This window comes from Oncorhynchus mykiss, unplaced genomic scaffold, assembly GCF_013265735.2.
Source record: "Oncorhynchus mykiss isolate Arlee unplaced genomic scaffold, USDA_OmykA_1.1 un_scaffold_189, whole genome shotgun sequence".
NCBI lineage: Eukaryota > Metazoa > Chordata > Actinopteri > Salmoniformes > Salmonidae > Oncorhynchus > Oncorhynchus mykiss.
The window spans coordinates 842157-858942 of NW_023493675.1; the positions used below are offsets into that span (position 1 = coordinate 842157).

The window sequence follows — 16786 nt, forward strand, 5'->3', positions numbered from 1 at the left end:
ACACGGGGACTCCGGGAGGGAGGAAGGGTTAGCGTTGTCCTGGTAACCATAAAGAGGGGACACAGACACATATCATTATGGATGCTGATGTCACTGCTGCCATAAAGTGTTTTACAGAAACCCAGCCCAGCCCTCGATAGAGCAAGCTGTATGCTAGACCAGATCAAGCTGTACCATCTGGTGTTCTGATCTGGAGAGACTCTTCTCTGCCTCGTCAGCATCAGGATGTTGTTGAGACTCCGCAGAGGATCCAGGATAGTCATGTCTCTCTCCTGTGTGGACGAGAACATGAAACCGATTGTAAACTTATGATCTTCTATTGCAATCATAGGGTCTTACAAGAGTCATTAATATGTCTAAAAGGGCCTAAAATGGCCACTTTCATCATGATTTCCGAGAATATTGTTTGTGATGCAAATGTAAAAGGGTCGTTCCACAAATTGGTTGGCTTTTGCGTCCCATTGATCTTTTAAGTAGAAAATATGCACCAATATTGAATTTTAAAAGACTGTTACATTAGATGAGGTGCACTTTAATGTAGACCACATGGAGAATTCAATAAATCTAAATCTAAGTCCCCAAAATATATGTACCAAATGCAGATTTTACATTTAACAATTTATAGAGTATGAACCTTATTAAAGTGTAGAACTTCAGTAGAATGCCCTTAAAAACCCCACATTAGTTAAACAACGGCATAGTTTGTGCCCCTGTTTAAGACAGTACTCACTAGTGTTAATCTGATATTCTGTCTCCTCCTCTTTCACTCCCAAAACGTCTTCCTCCTTCACCTTTACTGAGATAGCATCCTCTTCCTCTCTAAAAGGTTCTATCTCTTCTTTCACTGTAACAGCCTCCTCTTCTTTCACTGTAACAGCCTCCTCTTCTTTCACTGTAACAGCCTCCTCTTCTTTCACTGTAACAGCCTCCTCTTCTTTCACTGTAACACACTCCTCTTCTTTCACTGTAACAGCCTCCTTTTCTTTCACTATAACAGCCTCCTCTTCTTTCACTATAACAGCCTCCTCTTCTTTCACTATAACAGCCTCCTCTTCTTTCACTGTAACAGCCTCATCTTCCACGACAATGTTCAGTCCCAGATCTTCTTTTTCCGTCCAGCAGACCACCTCTTCTTTAGCAGGGGAGGAGTAGTTTAGTGAACTCATGGTCAGGGATGTTAGCTAGCTAGTTAGCATTAGCGACTAGCCTAGTGCTAACCTCAGTATCAATCTTTAACACGTTTTCAAATTGAACAAGAACATTAGGTTAAAGGTCATCAGATGATAAGTCAACAGAAATGCGTTTAAAACACTGAGATTGGCTAATGTACAATAACATGGTCTAAAGAATCAATCTTTCAGTTTTATGTTGTCTAGCAGGCTACCGAGGTGGTTGAAAGAGAAGCCGTTTTGTTGTTCCTGAAGAAGCGTCCCGTCCAGTGCATTACACGTCACGCAAGAAGCATCACCTGAAAGTGGCACATCGCCATCTGCTGGCTGGAGTGGGTAACGCAGTTTGGAAACTAGTTACGGCATGTTGTATTGGAAAGAACGTCTTAATAATTTAACAATAAACTGATACATTTTCTCTTGCGTCTTACAAATAATAAGTTCCTGTACACAGACGTAGAAGCTTAATATGAATATGTAGATGATTAATAAATACTTCTATGAATAGGTAGTGTGTTAATACACATTTGCTCTGTTCATTTTCACATTCGTTTTTATCTACATGTGACCATACTATTCCCTTAAAGCCACGCTCTATAAGATACAAATCATCCTGTAAACAACAGAACAAATGCATCACATGCAAATAGCACTTGATTATCTGTAGTGCTTTACACTGGGTAGACAAAACATTAAGAACACCTGCTCCTTCCATGACTTAGAAAGACTAGGTGAATCCAGGCTAAAGCTATGATCCCTTACTGATGTCACTAGTTAAATCCACCTCAGTCAGTGTAGATGAAGGGGGGAGTCAGGTTAAATAAGGATTTTTAAGCCGTGAGACATGAGACATGGACTGTGCATGTGTGCCATTCAGAGGGTAAATGGGGAAGACAAAATATTTAAGTTACTTTGAACGGGGTATGGTAGTAGGTGCCAGGCGCACCGGTTTGTGTCAAGAACTGCAACGCTGCTGGGTTTTTCAGCTCAACAGTTCCCATGTGTACCAAGAATGGTCCACCATCCAAACCGTGGCGGTCAGTGCCGTTTAAGATGAGGGAGGACCATTTTGTTTTTCATGGGCATGGCCTTATTTCTACTACAGCATGTTGGATGACTGTCATTCATATTCCATTCACCTTGTTCAATGTAACAGTGGTAGGTTTAGGCTACAACATGATACTAACATTTCCTGTATACTCATCATGAGGTAGCAACCTAGCTTATGAATGAAAGTTTAGAATGTAGGTTCACACAGGTCGAGAGAAAATGTTGAGGTGACAGACAGTGACACATTCAATATCGCCTTGCACACTCTCGCCTGCATCTAGCTGAAATAGAGGTTCTATTGGACAAATTCACGTATGTTTATCCTGGTTGTGTTCTGTTTAAGAAACGTTTGTCAACAGAATCGGCTGAATGAATACGCCCCTGATCATGCATAAACACAGTTCACTTTCATTACAGACACGTTGTATTCCTTCTTGCATCTATGTGCTCTCCTCTTATCACCTTCTCCCTTTGTTTCTGGACTTCAATTGCACAACACAACACAACACATTCCCTCAGAAGAGACTAATTGAGAGGCTCCTGCTGCCCTCAAGGGCACATTGACAGATTTTTCACCTAGTCCTCTCTGGGATTCAAACCAGGGATCTTTCAGTTACTGGCCCAACACCATTAACCGCTAGCCTACCTGCAGCAGGAGTCCCATGTTGACAGGAGAGCCCACCTTTATTTCTCCCTCATTATGAACATTCGTATTGGACAGCCTTACCTATAGAGTAGCACCACCACCCATCAGCCAGTTCTCTTCTTGATGTCAAAGCTGCAGTGTATTGTTGCTATAGGAGTTTTTGATTCATAATAATTCAAATTGTGAAAATAGAAGTGTACAATTTATATATATTTTTAATCAACTTTAAAATACTGTTTGAGTCTATGCAGATGTATAATCTGAATAGGAAAATACATTATCAATAAATAGTTTACATCAACATACCGAGCCACAATCTGTAAAATGTGACCATACTATTTATTTCAAGACCCTCTGTCAGATATAAATCATCAGAGTGGGAAACCAACTGACATGGAAACAATGGAGCAAATGTATCACAATCAGAGGGGTGTATTATGACATCAGATAGAACTGCTCAGACATTCCAAATATCACTTGATTATCAGAGGAGTGTATTATGACATCAGATAGAACTACTCAGACATTCCAAATCAGGCTTCATCCATATCATGAAGGTGGATATTGATCCAACCATTTCCAAAGTAATGACCAGGCTGATGGAAACAGGATATGCTTTTACAATTTTATAAATGAAGACAGACAATTTGTTGGTTTGTTTTACATGGTGGGGTCTTTTTGTGTCAGTAAAAATGAATAGGTGATAAATGGCGGTGGAAACTCCTTTATGCGCAAATATTTATTTAATAACCATCATATCGAAGTTAACTTGGAGTCATGTGATGAAATGTTGATTGGTCCTCCCACTATGACTTGGGAAACCATGCAGTTTATTAGGCTACAGATGAAATAAGTTATGAACTTCACAGGGTGGTGAAACTACATGTGATGAGCTTGATGCTCCTTTCCAATACATTTTGATGGTCTTATTCTGGTGACATGATGATCGATGCTTGGTTGTCATTTGACAAATAAAATAATATCTCTCTTATCCATAATAATCTCATCGTGTAGGTAGCCTACCAACACTGTACAGTTGTGGCCAAAAGTTTGGAGAATGACACAAATATACATTTTCACAAAGTCTGCTGCCTCAGTTTGTATGATGGCTATTTGCATATACTCCAGAATGTTAAGAAGAGTGTTCAGATGAATTGCAAATAATTGCAAAGTCCCTCTTTGCCATGCAAATGAACTGAATCCCAAAAACCATTTCCACTGCATTTCAGCCCTGCCACAAAAGGACCAGCTGACATCATGTCAGTGATTCTCTCGTTAACACAGTGTGTTGACGAGGACAAGGCTGGAGATCACTCTGTCATGCTGATTGAGTTCGAATAACAGAATGGAAGCTTCAAAAGGAGGGTGGTGCTTGGAATCATTGTTCTTCCTCTGTCAAACATGGTTACCTGCAAGGAAACACGTGCCGTCATCATTACTTTGCACAAAAAGGGCTTCACAGGCAAGGATATAGCTGCCAGTAAGATTGAAACTAAATCAACTGTTGTGTCTTTGACTATGCCGGATTAAGTGATATAACATGCTATTCTATAAAATCCTTTCTCTGTAATAGTATTACCTGATTGAGCTAATCATGTAAATGTAATTAACTAGAGAGTCGGGGCACCACAAAATAATATTTATAGAGCAGTTATCTTTCGAATAAACTCTTAAAGACCTAGTAATATTTTACATCAATAGCAGTCAATATTAATCGTCACCTTATTTCAGTCTCATCTGAAAGTTGTAAATTCTTGGTTATCTTCACGAACCCTGGTGAACAAGTTGAATCAGCAATACAACATTGGGTTTATTTATTTACTAAATACCTAACTAATCACACAGAATTACATATACACATAATTAATCATACCTTGATCACAAATTATGTCATAAAGGAAAACGTCCCTAGCGGACAAAGCAGATATGACAGCTGGTTACACAAAAGAAAATGGGTGAAAATGAATGGAAGAGCGGGAAGTCTGAGGAACAAAGGGAGAAGCTGTGCTATTGTAAATACAGTATCTTATGCATTCTAAATTATCACCCATTTGGAAAAGGAAAATGCAATAAATATTTACTCTGAGCTGCGCTTCAGTAGGTTGGTGGTAGCTGGAAAGCCGTGTTGCCCAACAGAGTCCTTTGAAGAGTGTCTCTGGTGGTGAACGGGAAACGTTGTAGTAACGTCATTGTGTGGTAGACGGGATACTCTGTCTGTTCTTTCCTAGCCCACATTTGCAGCTGCTGTTGCTAACTCAACGGCTAGGAGGTATCACTTCTGTAGTGAATGAGAGTTAAAAGTTCATACCATTCGCAACCAAAGCTCACGCTGAGGTTGGCTTCGTTCTGTAGTTAATATCTGAACCATTCTGACATCGGATCGTCATCCTAATGTCTCCAAGACAGGAGGTTACATTTTCGTCAAGGCTTTATATAGTGGAGGGAGAAGGGTGTGTTTGCATAGTTTTATAACCCATGTCTCTTCACAGGGGCGGGCCACTGATTGAGCAGAGCCCTAACCTTATGAAAACCCAAATCTCTCATTTGGAAGCTAAAATTACATTTAATCTTTTCACCAATAATTTTATATTCAAACATTTAAGTTGAACAACAATTCCATGTGAATCCGATAACTACAATGTGCAGACTTTCCACTGTAGAGTTTATGTCATTCTATCATTGATGAGAATGTCTCAGATAACAATCGAACTGACATCATATTCATTAAGTACCACCGCATATGTTCAACTGGTCCGATTACCAAAATATGGTTCATTTCCCCCCACATTCTGATGTTCCCAGAATCTCTATGTTAACCAAGGGATTTACAAATGTCACATCAGTAGGGTAGAGAGAGGAAAAGGGGGGGGGGGGTATTTATGACTGTCATAAACCTACCCCCAGGCCAGCGTCGTGACACAACCATATATCGGATCATCAAGAACTTCAAGGAGAGTGGTTCAATTGTTGTGAAGAAGGCTTCAGGGCGCCCAAGAAAGTCCAGCAAGCGCCAGGACCGTCTCCTAAAGTTGATTCAGCTGCGGGATCGGGGCACCACCAGTACAGAGCTTGCTCAGGAATGGCAGCAGGTAGGTGTGAGTGCATCTGCTCGTACAGTGATGCAAAGACTTTTGGAGGATGGCCTGGTGTCAAGAAGGGCAGCAAAGAAGCAACTTCTCTCCAGGAAAAACATCAGGGACAGACTGATATTCTGCAAAAGGTACAGGGATTGGACTACTGAGAACTGGGATAAAGTCATTTTCTCTGATGAATCCTCTTTCCGATTGTTTGGGGCATCCGGAAAAAAGCTTGTCCGGAGAAGACAAGGTGAGTGCTACCATCAGTCTTGTGTCATGCCAACAGTAAAGCATCCTGAGACCATTCATGTGTGAGTTGCTTCTCAGCCAAGGGAGTGGGCTCACTCACAGTTTTGCCTAAGAACACAGCCATGAATAAAGAATGGTACCAACACATCCTCCAAGAGCAACATCTCCCAACCATCCAGGAACAGTTTGGTGACGAACAATGCCTTTTCTAGCATGATGGAGCACCTTGCCATAAGGCAAAAGTGATAACTAAGTGGCTCGGGGAACAAACATCGATATTTTGGGTCCATGGCCAGGAAACTGAGAGAGGGGCCCAAGCCCACCCAAGCTATTTTATTAAAAGATAAAAAACAGAAATACCTTATTTACATAACAGTAATTATTCAGACCCCTTGCTATGAGACTGTCAGAGCAAAAACCAAGCCATGAGGTCGAAGGAATTGTCCGTAGAACTTCGAGACAGGATTACTTCTTGGGAAGGGTACCAAAACACTTCTGCAGCATTAAAGGACCCCAAGAACACACTGTGGTGAAGAAGGTGCAACAGAGCCTCTTCAACATCAGGAGGCACCTAAAACCCTCACACAGTTTTACAGATGCACAATGAAATGACCCCAAGAACACACTGTGGTGAAGAAGGTGCAACAGAGCCTCTTCAACATCAGGCTTGTCACCTAAAACCCTCACACAGTTTTACAGATGCACAATGAAAGCCATAGGAAGTTGGTTGCAATTTCAGATTAATCCACCAGAAAAGACAGAACATTCTGGTTACTAATTGATAAAAATAATAATAATAATAAAACCCCCATTATTTCTATTTCTACTTTGCACATTATTCCACTGCAAATCTACCATTCCAATTGTTTACTTGCTATATTGTATTTACTTCGCCACCATGGCCTTTTTTGCCTTTACCTTCCTTATCTCACCTCATTTGCTCACATTGTATATAGACTTATTCTTCTCCTGTATTATTGACTGTATGTTTGTTTTACTCCATGTGTAACTCTGTGTTGTTGTATGTGTGGAACTGCTTTGCTTTATCTTGGACAGGTCGCAATTGTAAATGAGAACTTGCCTACCTTGTTAAATAAAGGTGAAAAAAAGTAATAATAATTAAAGACCAAAATTGGTTAAAGAAAATTATGAACCTCTGCAGATTTAGCTACGAAGAGACAGAATCATTTGATCATTTTAGATAATTTGTTTTGGTACTGTCCATATGTGGCTTGTTTTTGGTCGCAGGTGAAGGAATGGCAACATTTACCTGGAGCTAACTCTGCAGACAGCACTACTGGGGGATTTGAAAAATTATAGTAAATTGATCAATAATATAATAATACATTTAGCAAACATGTTTATTTTTAATTTACTATCTGCAGAAACTATGAGAATATAAAGGTCAATAACTTTTGTGAAACAGCACAGTTAAAAATATATGGCAAATAGAAATCAAACGGGGTGGTCTTCAGAGATAGATGAGAGAGGTTTAGGGTAACTGAAGGATAGGACTGGATGGTCTTCAGAGATAGATGGGAGAGGTTTAGGGTAACTGAAGGATGGGACTGGATGGTCTTCAGAGATCGATGGGAGAGATTTAGGGTAACTGAAGGATAGGACTGGCTGGTCTTCAGAGATAGATGGGAGAGGTTTAGGGTAACTGAAGGATAGGACTGGCTGGTCTTCAGAGATAGATGGGAGAGGTTTAGGGTAACTGAAGGATAGGACTGGCTGGTCTTCAGAGATAGATGGGAGAGGTTTAGGGTAACTGAAGGATAGGATTAAAAACAAACTAAATATAACTATTGTATAACACATTGTCTGTAAAATGTACATAGTATGTATAAGCTGGACATAGAAGCCTGAAAGTTGTTGTGCATTAGTTTCCTCCAATCAGGGAAGGGGTGACAGGGTTAGTGGAAAACAAAGGAAAATATATGTTTATACATACAGTGCCTTTAGAAAGTATTACAAATGTATATATTTTTTAAACAGAAATAACTTATTTACATAAGTATTCAGACCCTTTGCTATGAGAATCGAAATTGAGCTCAGGTGCATCTTGTTTCCATTGATCATCCTTGAGATGTATCTACAACTTGATTGGAGTCCACCTGTGGTAAATTCAATTGATTGGACATGATTTGGAAAGGCACACACCTGTCTATATAAGGTCCCACAGTTTACAGTGCAAGTCAGAGCAAAAACCAAGCCATGAAGTGGAAAGAATTGTCCGTAGAGCGCCGGCACAGATATGGGGAAGGGAGACAACAACAAAAAATATGCCGCATTGAAGTTCCCAAAGAACACAGTGGCTACCATCGTTCTTAAAAGGAAAAGTTTGGAACCACCAAGGCTCTTCCTAGAGCAGGCCGCCTGGCCAAACTGCGCAATCAGGGGAGAAGGGCCTTGGTCTGGGAGGTTACCGAGAACCTGATGGTCACTCTGACAGAGATATAGAGTTCCTCTGTGGAGATGGGAGACACCAACACTCGCCTAAATAGCCCATATGCCACCATAGGAAGTGTTATGTGTTGTTCGCGATGAGCCTTGGTCAATTTAGCTCAGAGTATGCCACCCTATTCTATCTGTCACCTTTTATTTAACCAGGTAGGCTAGTTGAGAACAAGTTTTCATTTACAACTGCGACCTGGCCAAGATTAAGCATAGCAGTGTGAACAGACAACACAGAGTTACACATGGAGTAAACAATTAACAAGTCAATAACACAGTAGAAAAAAAAATTGTCTATATACATACCTAATCCTGCCTAATAGGCAGGCCAATCCTGGAGGAAAGTATTGGCTGTAAGAAGTAAGAACATAACATCTGGTTATTTTTAAATTACTTCTTATGACATTGCTTGCCAGACTGAACATTGTAGTTCATATTTTCTAGTCTGCGTTACCCACTCCAGTCAGCAGATGGCGATATGAATTTTTCAGGTGATGCTTCCTACGTGACGTATAATCTAGTGGACGGGACAGGAGGCTTCTTCAACGGCGACAAAAGGCTTCTGATTTAACCACGCTGTGCACATTGGAGCTCTTTAGACCAATCTTGCGTATATTACTCTTAGTGTTTTAAACATAATTCGGTTTACATATCTACTGGTTCATTTAAACGTAATTTGCTTGTTAAATTATCAAATGTGTTACATTGATACTGCATTAGGCTAATCTCCCGGAGCATAAACTCACTAATCTAGACGGAGAAAGAAACTGGTGAAAGGAGGCAAAGAAGCTTGAAGAATGAATAAGGAGGCTATCACATTGAAACAAGAGGATGATATTACAGTGAAAGAGGAATATGGGAACGAGGTTGTCAAAGTGGAAAAAGAGGTAGAAGCTTTCAGAATCAAAAAGGAGGAAGATGCCGTAAAATTGAAAGAGGAGGAAGACCCTTTTGGAGTAAAAGAGGAGGATATCTCAATAAAAGAGGAAGACGTTTTGGGAGTGAAAAATGAGACTGAAGATCCGATTACCACCAGTGAGTACTGTCTTAAAAACGGGCACAAACTATGCAGTTGTTTTTAAAGGGGCATTATCCTGAAGTTCTACACTTGAATATGTTGTTCAGTACTGTAGGAATTGTTTATTAAGGGGCAATCTGCCATTGGTACATATATTTTTGGAACTTCAAAAATGGATTTATTGAATTCTCTATGTGGTCTATATTAAAGTGCACTTATTCTAGTATAGCCGGGTTTTAAAATATAATATACAGTGCATTTCTACTTAAAATATCAAGTGGACGCAAAATGCACCCATTTTGTGGAACGGCCCTTTTACATTTGCATCACAGTGGTGGGAAAAGTACAAGTAAAAGTGAGTCACCCAGTAAAATACTACTTGAGTAAAAGTTAAAATATACTGAACTATCAAAAGTATATAAATCATTTCAAATTCCTTATATTAAGCAAACCAGATGGTGCCATTTTCTTGTTTGTTTTTATTTTATTGACGGATAGCCAGGGACACACTCCAACTCTCTGACAATATACAATTGAAACGTGTGTTTAGTGAGTCCGCCAGATCAGAGCCAGTAATGATTACCAGGGATGTTCTCTTGATTAGTGAGTGAATTGGACCATTTTCCTGTCCTGCTAAGCCTTTGAAATGTAATGAGTACTTTTGGGTGTCAGGGAAATGTATGGAGTAAAAAGTACATTTTCTTTATGTACGTAGTGAAGTAAAAGTACAATTAGTCAAAAATAGTAAAGTACAGATTCCCCAGAAAGCTACTTAAATAGTACTTTAAAGTATTTTTACTGAAGTACTTTACACCACTGATCACAAACAATATAAAAAACACAATTAAAGTGGCTAATTTAGTCCCCTTTTAGATATGTATTCATTCCTCCTGTAAGACTCTGTGATTGCAATAGAAGTAGATAAGTTTACCATATTTTTGATGTTCTCATTCACGCAGGAGACAGACATGACTATTGTGGATCCTCTGGGGAGCCTCAACAACATCCTGATGCTGACGAAGTAGAGAAGAGTCTCTCCAGATCAGAACACCAGATGGTACAGCTTGGTCTGGTCTAACATACAGCTTGCTCTCAGGGTCTGGTCTGGGCTTCTGTAAAGCACTTTTTCAACAGTGACATCAGCTTCCATAATGATATGCGTCTGTGTCCCCTCTTTATGGTTACCAGGACAACGCTAGCCCCTCCTCCCTCCCGGAGTCCCCGTGTCGTACCTCTCCCGGTAGCACCTTACTGCTGGGTATGAAGAGGTTGTCTGTGCTGCTGGTGGACTGCAGGAAAACAACGGGGCTGAGTGGAACTGTGAGAGGAGGAGAAGAGAAGAAAGGATCAGATTTGACTCATCAAAGTAAGTGCTGTAGTTTAGTTTGAACAAAAATAATAGATCTTCCCACTGGTATCTGTTACCAGGACAACCAGCAGAGTTCTGTTAGTTGACATGAAGATGGACTAGTATCTTTTACCAGTGGGGCTGTCCCCGACTAATTAAAATCTTGTTTGACTTAGCCATCTGTTCTTTTCACCAATCAATTGATGCAAATTTTAAACATGTATTTCTATATATACACTACCGTTGAAGAGTTTGGGGTCACTTAGAAATGTCCTTGTTTTTGAAAGAAAATCATTTTTTTGGTCCATTAAAATAACATCGACAATCAAAGCCACAAATGCTGATGCTCCAGATACTCAACTAGTCTACAGGAGGCCAGTTTTATTGCTTCTTTAATCAGAACAACAGTTTTCAGCTGTGCTAACATAATTGCAAAAGCGTTTTCTAATGTTCGATTCGCATTTTAAAATGATAAAACTTGGATTAGCTAACACAACGTGCCATTGGAACACAGGACTGATGGTTGATAATAATGGACCTCTATGTAGATAATAATGGGCCTCTGTAGATAATAATGGGCCTCTGTGTAAATAATAATGGGCCTCTGTGTAAATAATAATGGGCCTCTGTATAGATAATAATGGGCCTCTGTATAGATAATAATGGGCCTCTGTATAGATCATAATGGGCCTCTATGTAGATAATCAGCCATTTTCCGCTACAACATTAGCAATGTCTACACTGTATTTATGATAAATGTAATGTTATTTTAATTGACAAAAGGACATGTATATCCTAACACGATCCGTGTTGTAAACAGCATTCTGCATGAATTCCGACTCTTTCAACTTGCAACAAAACAATTTTTTAAATCAAATTTTGTTAGCAATCAAACATAGCTTAACACGGTCAAGTTCGGTTTCTGTGCAATCCTCAGACACTCTAGAAGGCAACCAAACATGTTTCATAATTCTACATTACGTATTGGCTATACAAGACCTGAATTAGCCCATGAAGGGTCTTGGACCAATGACCACCTTTCGTTTTGAAACCTAGCTAGATAGCCAATGAGCTGGGATTTCCAGCAGTATGTGAACGCCGTTTGTAGGACAAACAGCCATCATGCTAGAGCTGTGCACAACAGAGTTCATTCTCTGGTGAAAGGAAACCAGATGCACGGTAGTTTACGTTTCACAGCAGTACGTTCTCTTCTACAGACTTCTCAAGTCTGAAAAAGTTAAACATGGTTACTAAGAGTGGAAAAGCTAAATCTCAGTCCAAGTATAATCATTTTGATGATATTATTGCAGAAATTGACCAGGAGAGTGACACAGAAGGAATGGATGAGGACTCTGTGAGCGACCAGAGTTTTGATTCCAGCGTGGAAGAAATGTTTTTGGAAGGAGAAGATCCACTTTTTGATCAGTAAGTAAAACAAGTTTTTACTTCTCATGCTAATGCAGTTGTTTAAATGGTTGCATATTTATTTATATATACATACACACACACACACACACACACACACACACACACACACACACACACACACACACACACACACACACAGTCAAAGTTTACATACACTTAGTTTGGAGTCCTTAAAACTCGTTTTTCAACCACTCCACAAATTTCTTGTTAACCTCTCTGGTACAAGGGCGTCCCACCTCGACAACAGCCAGTGAAATTGCAGGGCGCCAGATTAAAAACAACAGAAATCCCATAATTAAAATTCCTCAAACATACAAGTATTATAAACCATTTTAAAGATAAACTTGTTGTAAATCCAGCCATATTGTCCTGTTTCAAATAGGCTTTACGGCGAAAGCACACCAAACAATTGTTAGGTCAGCCCTTAGCCACAGAACCATACAGCCATTTTCCAACCAAGGAGAGGTGTCACAAAAGTCAGAAATAGCGATTAAAATTAATCACTTACCTCTGATCATCTGGTGTCACTCCCAGGTCTCCATGTTAAACAATAAATGTTGGTTTTGTTTGATAATGTCCCTCTTTATGACCAAAAACCTCCTTTTTGTTCGCACGTTTAGTCCAGTAATCCGAATGCACAAGGTGCGGGCACAAAGTCCAGACAAGGTTTTTTAAAAGTACAATAAAAGTTTGTAGAAACATGTCAAACTGTAGTATGATCTAAAATAAGGATGCGCGACAACGAGGTTCTAGCTCCAGCCTGTTTATTAACCTAACCCTCGCATGTCCTACATAGGTACGGATACCCCCAAGGGACATCCTACTACATCTTCCCCTCTCCCATGAACAAGAACTCAACATGCATAACCACTGAAGCATAACTGAAATGCAATTTGGAAACCAGTATTATTCTCTAACATGCTAATTCCCATCCTGAAACCGTATGAAAGCATTCAATCACACAGTATGAACATTAACTTAGGTACAGTCTCTTTTTGCTGGGTATGTTCCCCAGCAGTATGTTTTCTCCACGTAACATAGTCTTTCAGCCACTGGTGGCTTCACATCCCTTTCTGGGTGCGCTTTTGGCTCTGTGAGCATTCTCTCTCCTTCACCCTCTTTTTGTGCATTTTCTGTGGCCTCAGTCTGTGTGGCTGGTAGATCTGGAAGAGCTCTGGGGTGCGTTTTTCATCCAAAAATTATAAGAGCACCCCCTATATCGAAGAAGTTAAGAGGTTAACCTCTTTAGGCTATGTGGGACGTTAGCGTCCCGCATAGGCTAACATCTGGTGAAATAGCATAGTGCAAAGATACCAAATGCACAATTCGTAATATTAAACGTTCTTGTAAATACATGTATCTAACATCTAAAATCTTTACTTCCTCTTAATCCAACCACAGTGTCAGATTTTTAAAATGCTTTCGGCGAAAGCAATCTTACGATAATCTGACGACAGCGCGCCACACACACAAGTATTACTAGCATTTTCCAACCAAGCATTAGCCCCACAAAAAGCCAGAAATAGCACTAAAATAATCAATTACCTTTGAAGATCTTCTTCTTTTGGCAATACAAAAGGTCCAATCTTCACAATAAATGGTTTTGTTCAATTAAATCCATTTTGTAAAAGGCTTGTGTCATGAATTCCGTATCCTTCAACATTCAACGATACATTCGATGCAATTAGTCACAGCATTGGCGTTTATCTAGTCATGGTTGGTTTCATTGAAATGCTCTGTTTGTTAGTAACACAACCATACTTGATGGTTCTTTTTACAAGCGTACTGATTTGAACACAGCAAACAATGACCTCATTGTGGCCAATGATATCACCAGTGCTTCTTTGAATGACTGTGGGCAGAAATAATCACCACTGATCCTCTTGAAATCTCGCTTGGTAGACAGCCAATGGGCTGAGGTAAATGGAATTATCTATTGTTTATATCCGGGAAGACCAGCTCTTGAATGAAAGTCGAGCGTAACGCAGCCATTCGCCATTGGAATTTCTTTGCGCGAAGCAGTATTGAGTCAAGATCATTTTATTCGCTATTTTATTGAAGGAATTATGGCAAGTAAATCTGGGAAAGCAAAGGCAAAGTCCAGGTATACAGATCTACATGATATTATTGACGAGATTGAAAGAGAAAGTGACACGGAAGTTCAAGAAGATCTATCGGATTGTGTGTCAAGTTTGGACAGTCATTTTGAGGACGTGTTTCTGTATGGTGAGGATCTCGATTGGATTGACATGCCGTTGTTTGAAATATTTGACATGTGTGTATATATATATATATATTCAGGAATGTTTGTTGAGGTGCCACATGGCTTTCCCTTTGGGTGTGTGTCTGTAAACATGATATGTATTTAAAACTAAATCTAAACATGGAACGGAACAGAACCTCACCTGAGTGATTTACGTTCCCTACTCTAATATAATCTGTGTTTCTGTGTCTTTATTTCACAGTCCCTCCGATTCTGATTGGGAGCCCCCACTGCCAAGGTGCCCATCCCCGACAGGAGCTGGATCATCTAGCTGGACCCCTGCTGTCTCCGGCTCCACACCTACCCCCGCCCTGCCAGGTGGGAAGTCTGTGACAAAGAAGTGGAGGTGGGGAAGAGCTAAACCTGCAATCAGAGAGGAGGAGGGTCGTTGGCACTCTGTGCTGGAGGAGGATGTGTTGCCTACACCTCCAGTATTCAGACCGAAGAGGCCATCAGGACCTCAGCTGGACATGACCTCTAAGTACAGCCCCATGCAACTTTTTCAGCTGTTTTTCACCTCGGCAGTTGTTGATTCCCTGGTGTTGAACACTAATAGGAACGGAGCTAAGAAGCAGGAAGGCAGGAAAGAGACATGGAAGCCCATTTCCAGGTCAGATCTTTTTTGTTACTTCTCTATGGTCATTTACATGGGTCTTGTGAAGCTAAAAACCCTGAAGGACTACTGGAAATCTGCACCCCTCTATCAACTGCCTTTCCCATCCACTGTCATATCATGCAAAAGGTTTCTGACAATCTCAGGGGCGCTTCATATCAGTGACCCAGAAGTTGATGAGGACAATGAGAAGATGAGAGGCACAGCAAGGTTTGATAGGCTGTGCAAAATAAAACCTCTCTACACCAGCATCGTTGAGGCTTGCAAAGCCTATTTTCAGCCTGCCCAGAACCTTTCCATAGATGAGAGGATGGTAGCCTCAAAGGCCAGAAATGGCCTAAAACTCTACATGCGTAACAAACCGACTAAATGGGGTTACAAACTGTTTGTTTTGGCCGATTCTGCGTGTGCATACACGTGCAATTTTTTTGTCTATGAGGGTAAGAATGCGACCGGTAAGAGACTAAGCTATGACTCCGTTATGCAGTTATTAGATTTTCAGCTGCTAGGGAAGGGCTACAAACTGTTTGTGGATAACTTCTACACAAGCCGTACCCTGTTCACAGACCTGAGGAAGCGGGATGTGTGGGCTTGTGGCACCATTCGGACCAACAGAGTGGGTTTCCCGAAAACAAAGGTGAACGACATGCCTAAGCGGGCTGAGCGGGGTACCATGAGATGGATCCGTGAAGATGGCCTGCTGTTTGTGAAGTGGATGGACACCAGAGAGGTGGCGATGTGCTCCACTATCCACAAGTCCTTCAGTGGTGATCACGTCGTCAGGCGTGTGAAGGACGCTACAGGGGCATGGACCACCAAAAATGTCCCCATTCCTGCAGCCATCAAGGACTACAACAAGAGCATGGGAGGTGTGGACCTGTCAGATGCGCTGATAGGATACTACAATGTTCTCCACAAGACAATGAAATGGTATAAGACATTTTTCTATCATTTCATTGACATTGCTGTGGTGAATGCCTTCATCCTCCAGAAGGAAATGGCTAAGAGCTGTGGACAGCCCCCCATCTCACAGCTAGCATTCAGGGAGCAGCTCATCCAGGAGCTTGCTAGCTACAGCAAGTCCACTGTAGCACCTTCTGTCCCCTCTACGTCTGTCCCCTCTGCTCCAACTAGTTGTGTTCACCTGCCCAGATTCATCTCTGCAGACATGAATGTGCCTCGGGGCAAAAAGGGCACAGTAGGGAGACGTCGTTGTGTTCTGTGTCACAGGAAATGCCCCATCACCTGCACCAGCTGTTCAGTAACCCTCTGCTTTACAGCAGAAAGAGACTGCTATTGGGCATGGCATCAGAAGAACAATATTGTGTAGAGGACTGAGGGTCTTCACAATATTGTACATTATACATTGAATGTGCGTAAATAGTTACCCTTGTTATTTTAAATTTTTTTCAAATGTTCATATTTTTTTTGGGGGGGGGGGGGGGGGGGTGGTATGTTAGAATGGCAT

The 16786-nt window shown here is 40.8% G+C and overlaps 1 protein-coding gene and 1 long non-coding RNA gene across 2 annotated transcripts; one reads left to right on the plus strand and one right to left on the minus strand.

The window, feature by feature from the left end:
• Positions 1–788, minus strand: LOC118947694. Its single transcript, XR_005041883.1, has 3 exons — positions 731–788; positions 175–272; positions 1–39 (listed from the first exon to the last, which is right to left on the minus strand). It is a non-coding gene; the product is annotated as an uncharacterized LOC118947694 (long non-coding RNA).
• Positions 789–9188: 8400 nt separating this feature from the next.
• LOC118947701 (piggyBac transposable element-derived protein 4-like) lies at positions 9189–16717 on the plus strand. The gene is made up of 3 exons (XM_036972697.1): positions 9189–9683; positions 12325–12439; positions 14908–16717. The coding sequence occupies exons 1-3, from the start codon at positions 9446–9448 to the stop codon at positions 16646–16648; spliced, it is 2094 nt and encodes a 697-aa protein (XP_036828592.1). The 5' UTR covers positions 9189–9445; the 3' UTR covers positions 16649–16717.
• Positions 16718–16786: the final 69 nt, after the last annotated feature.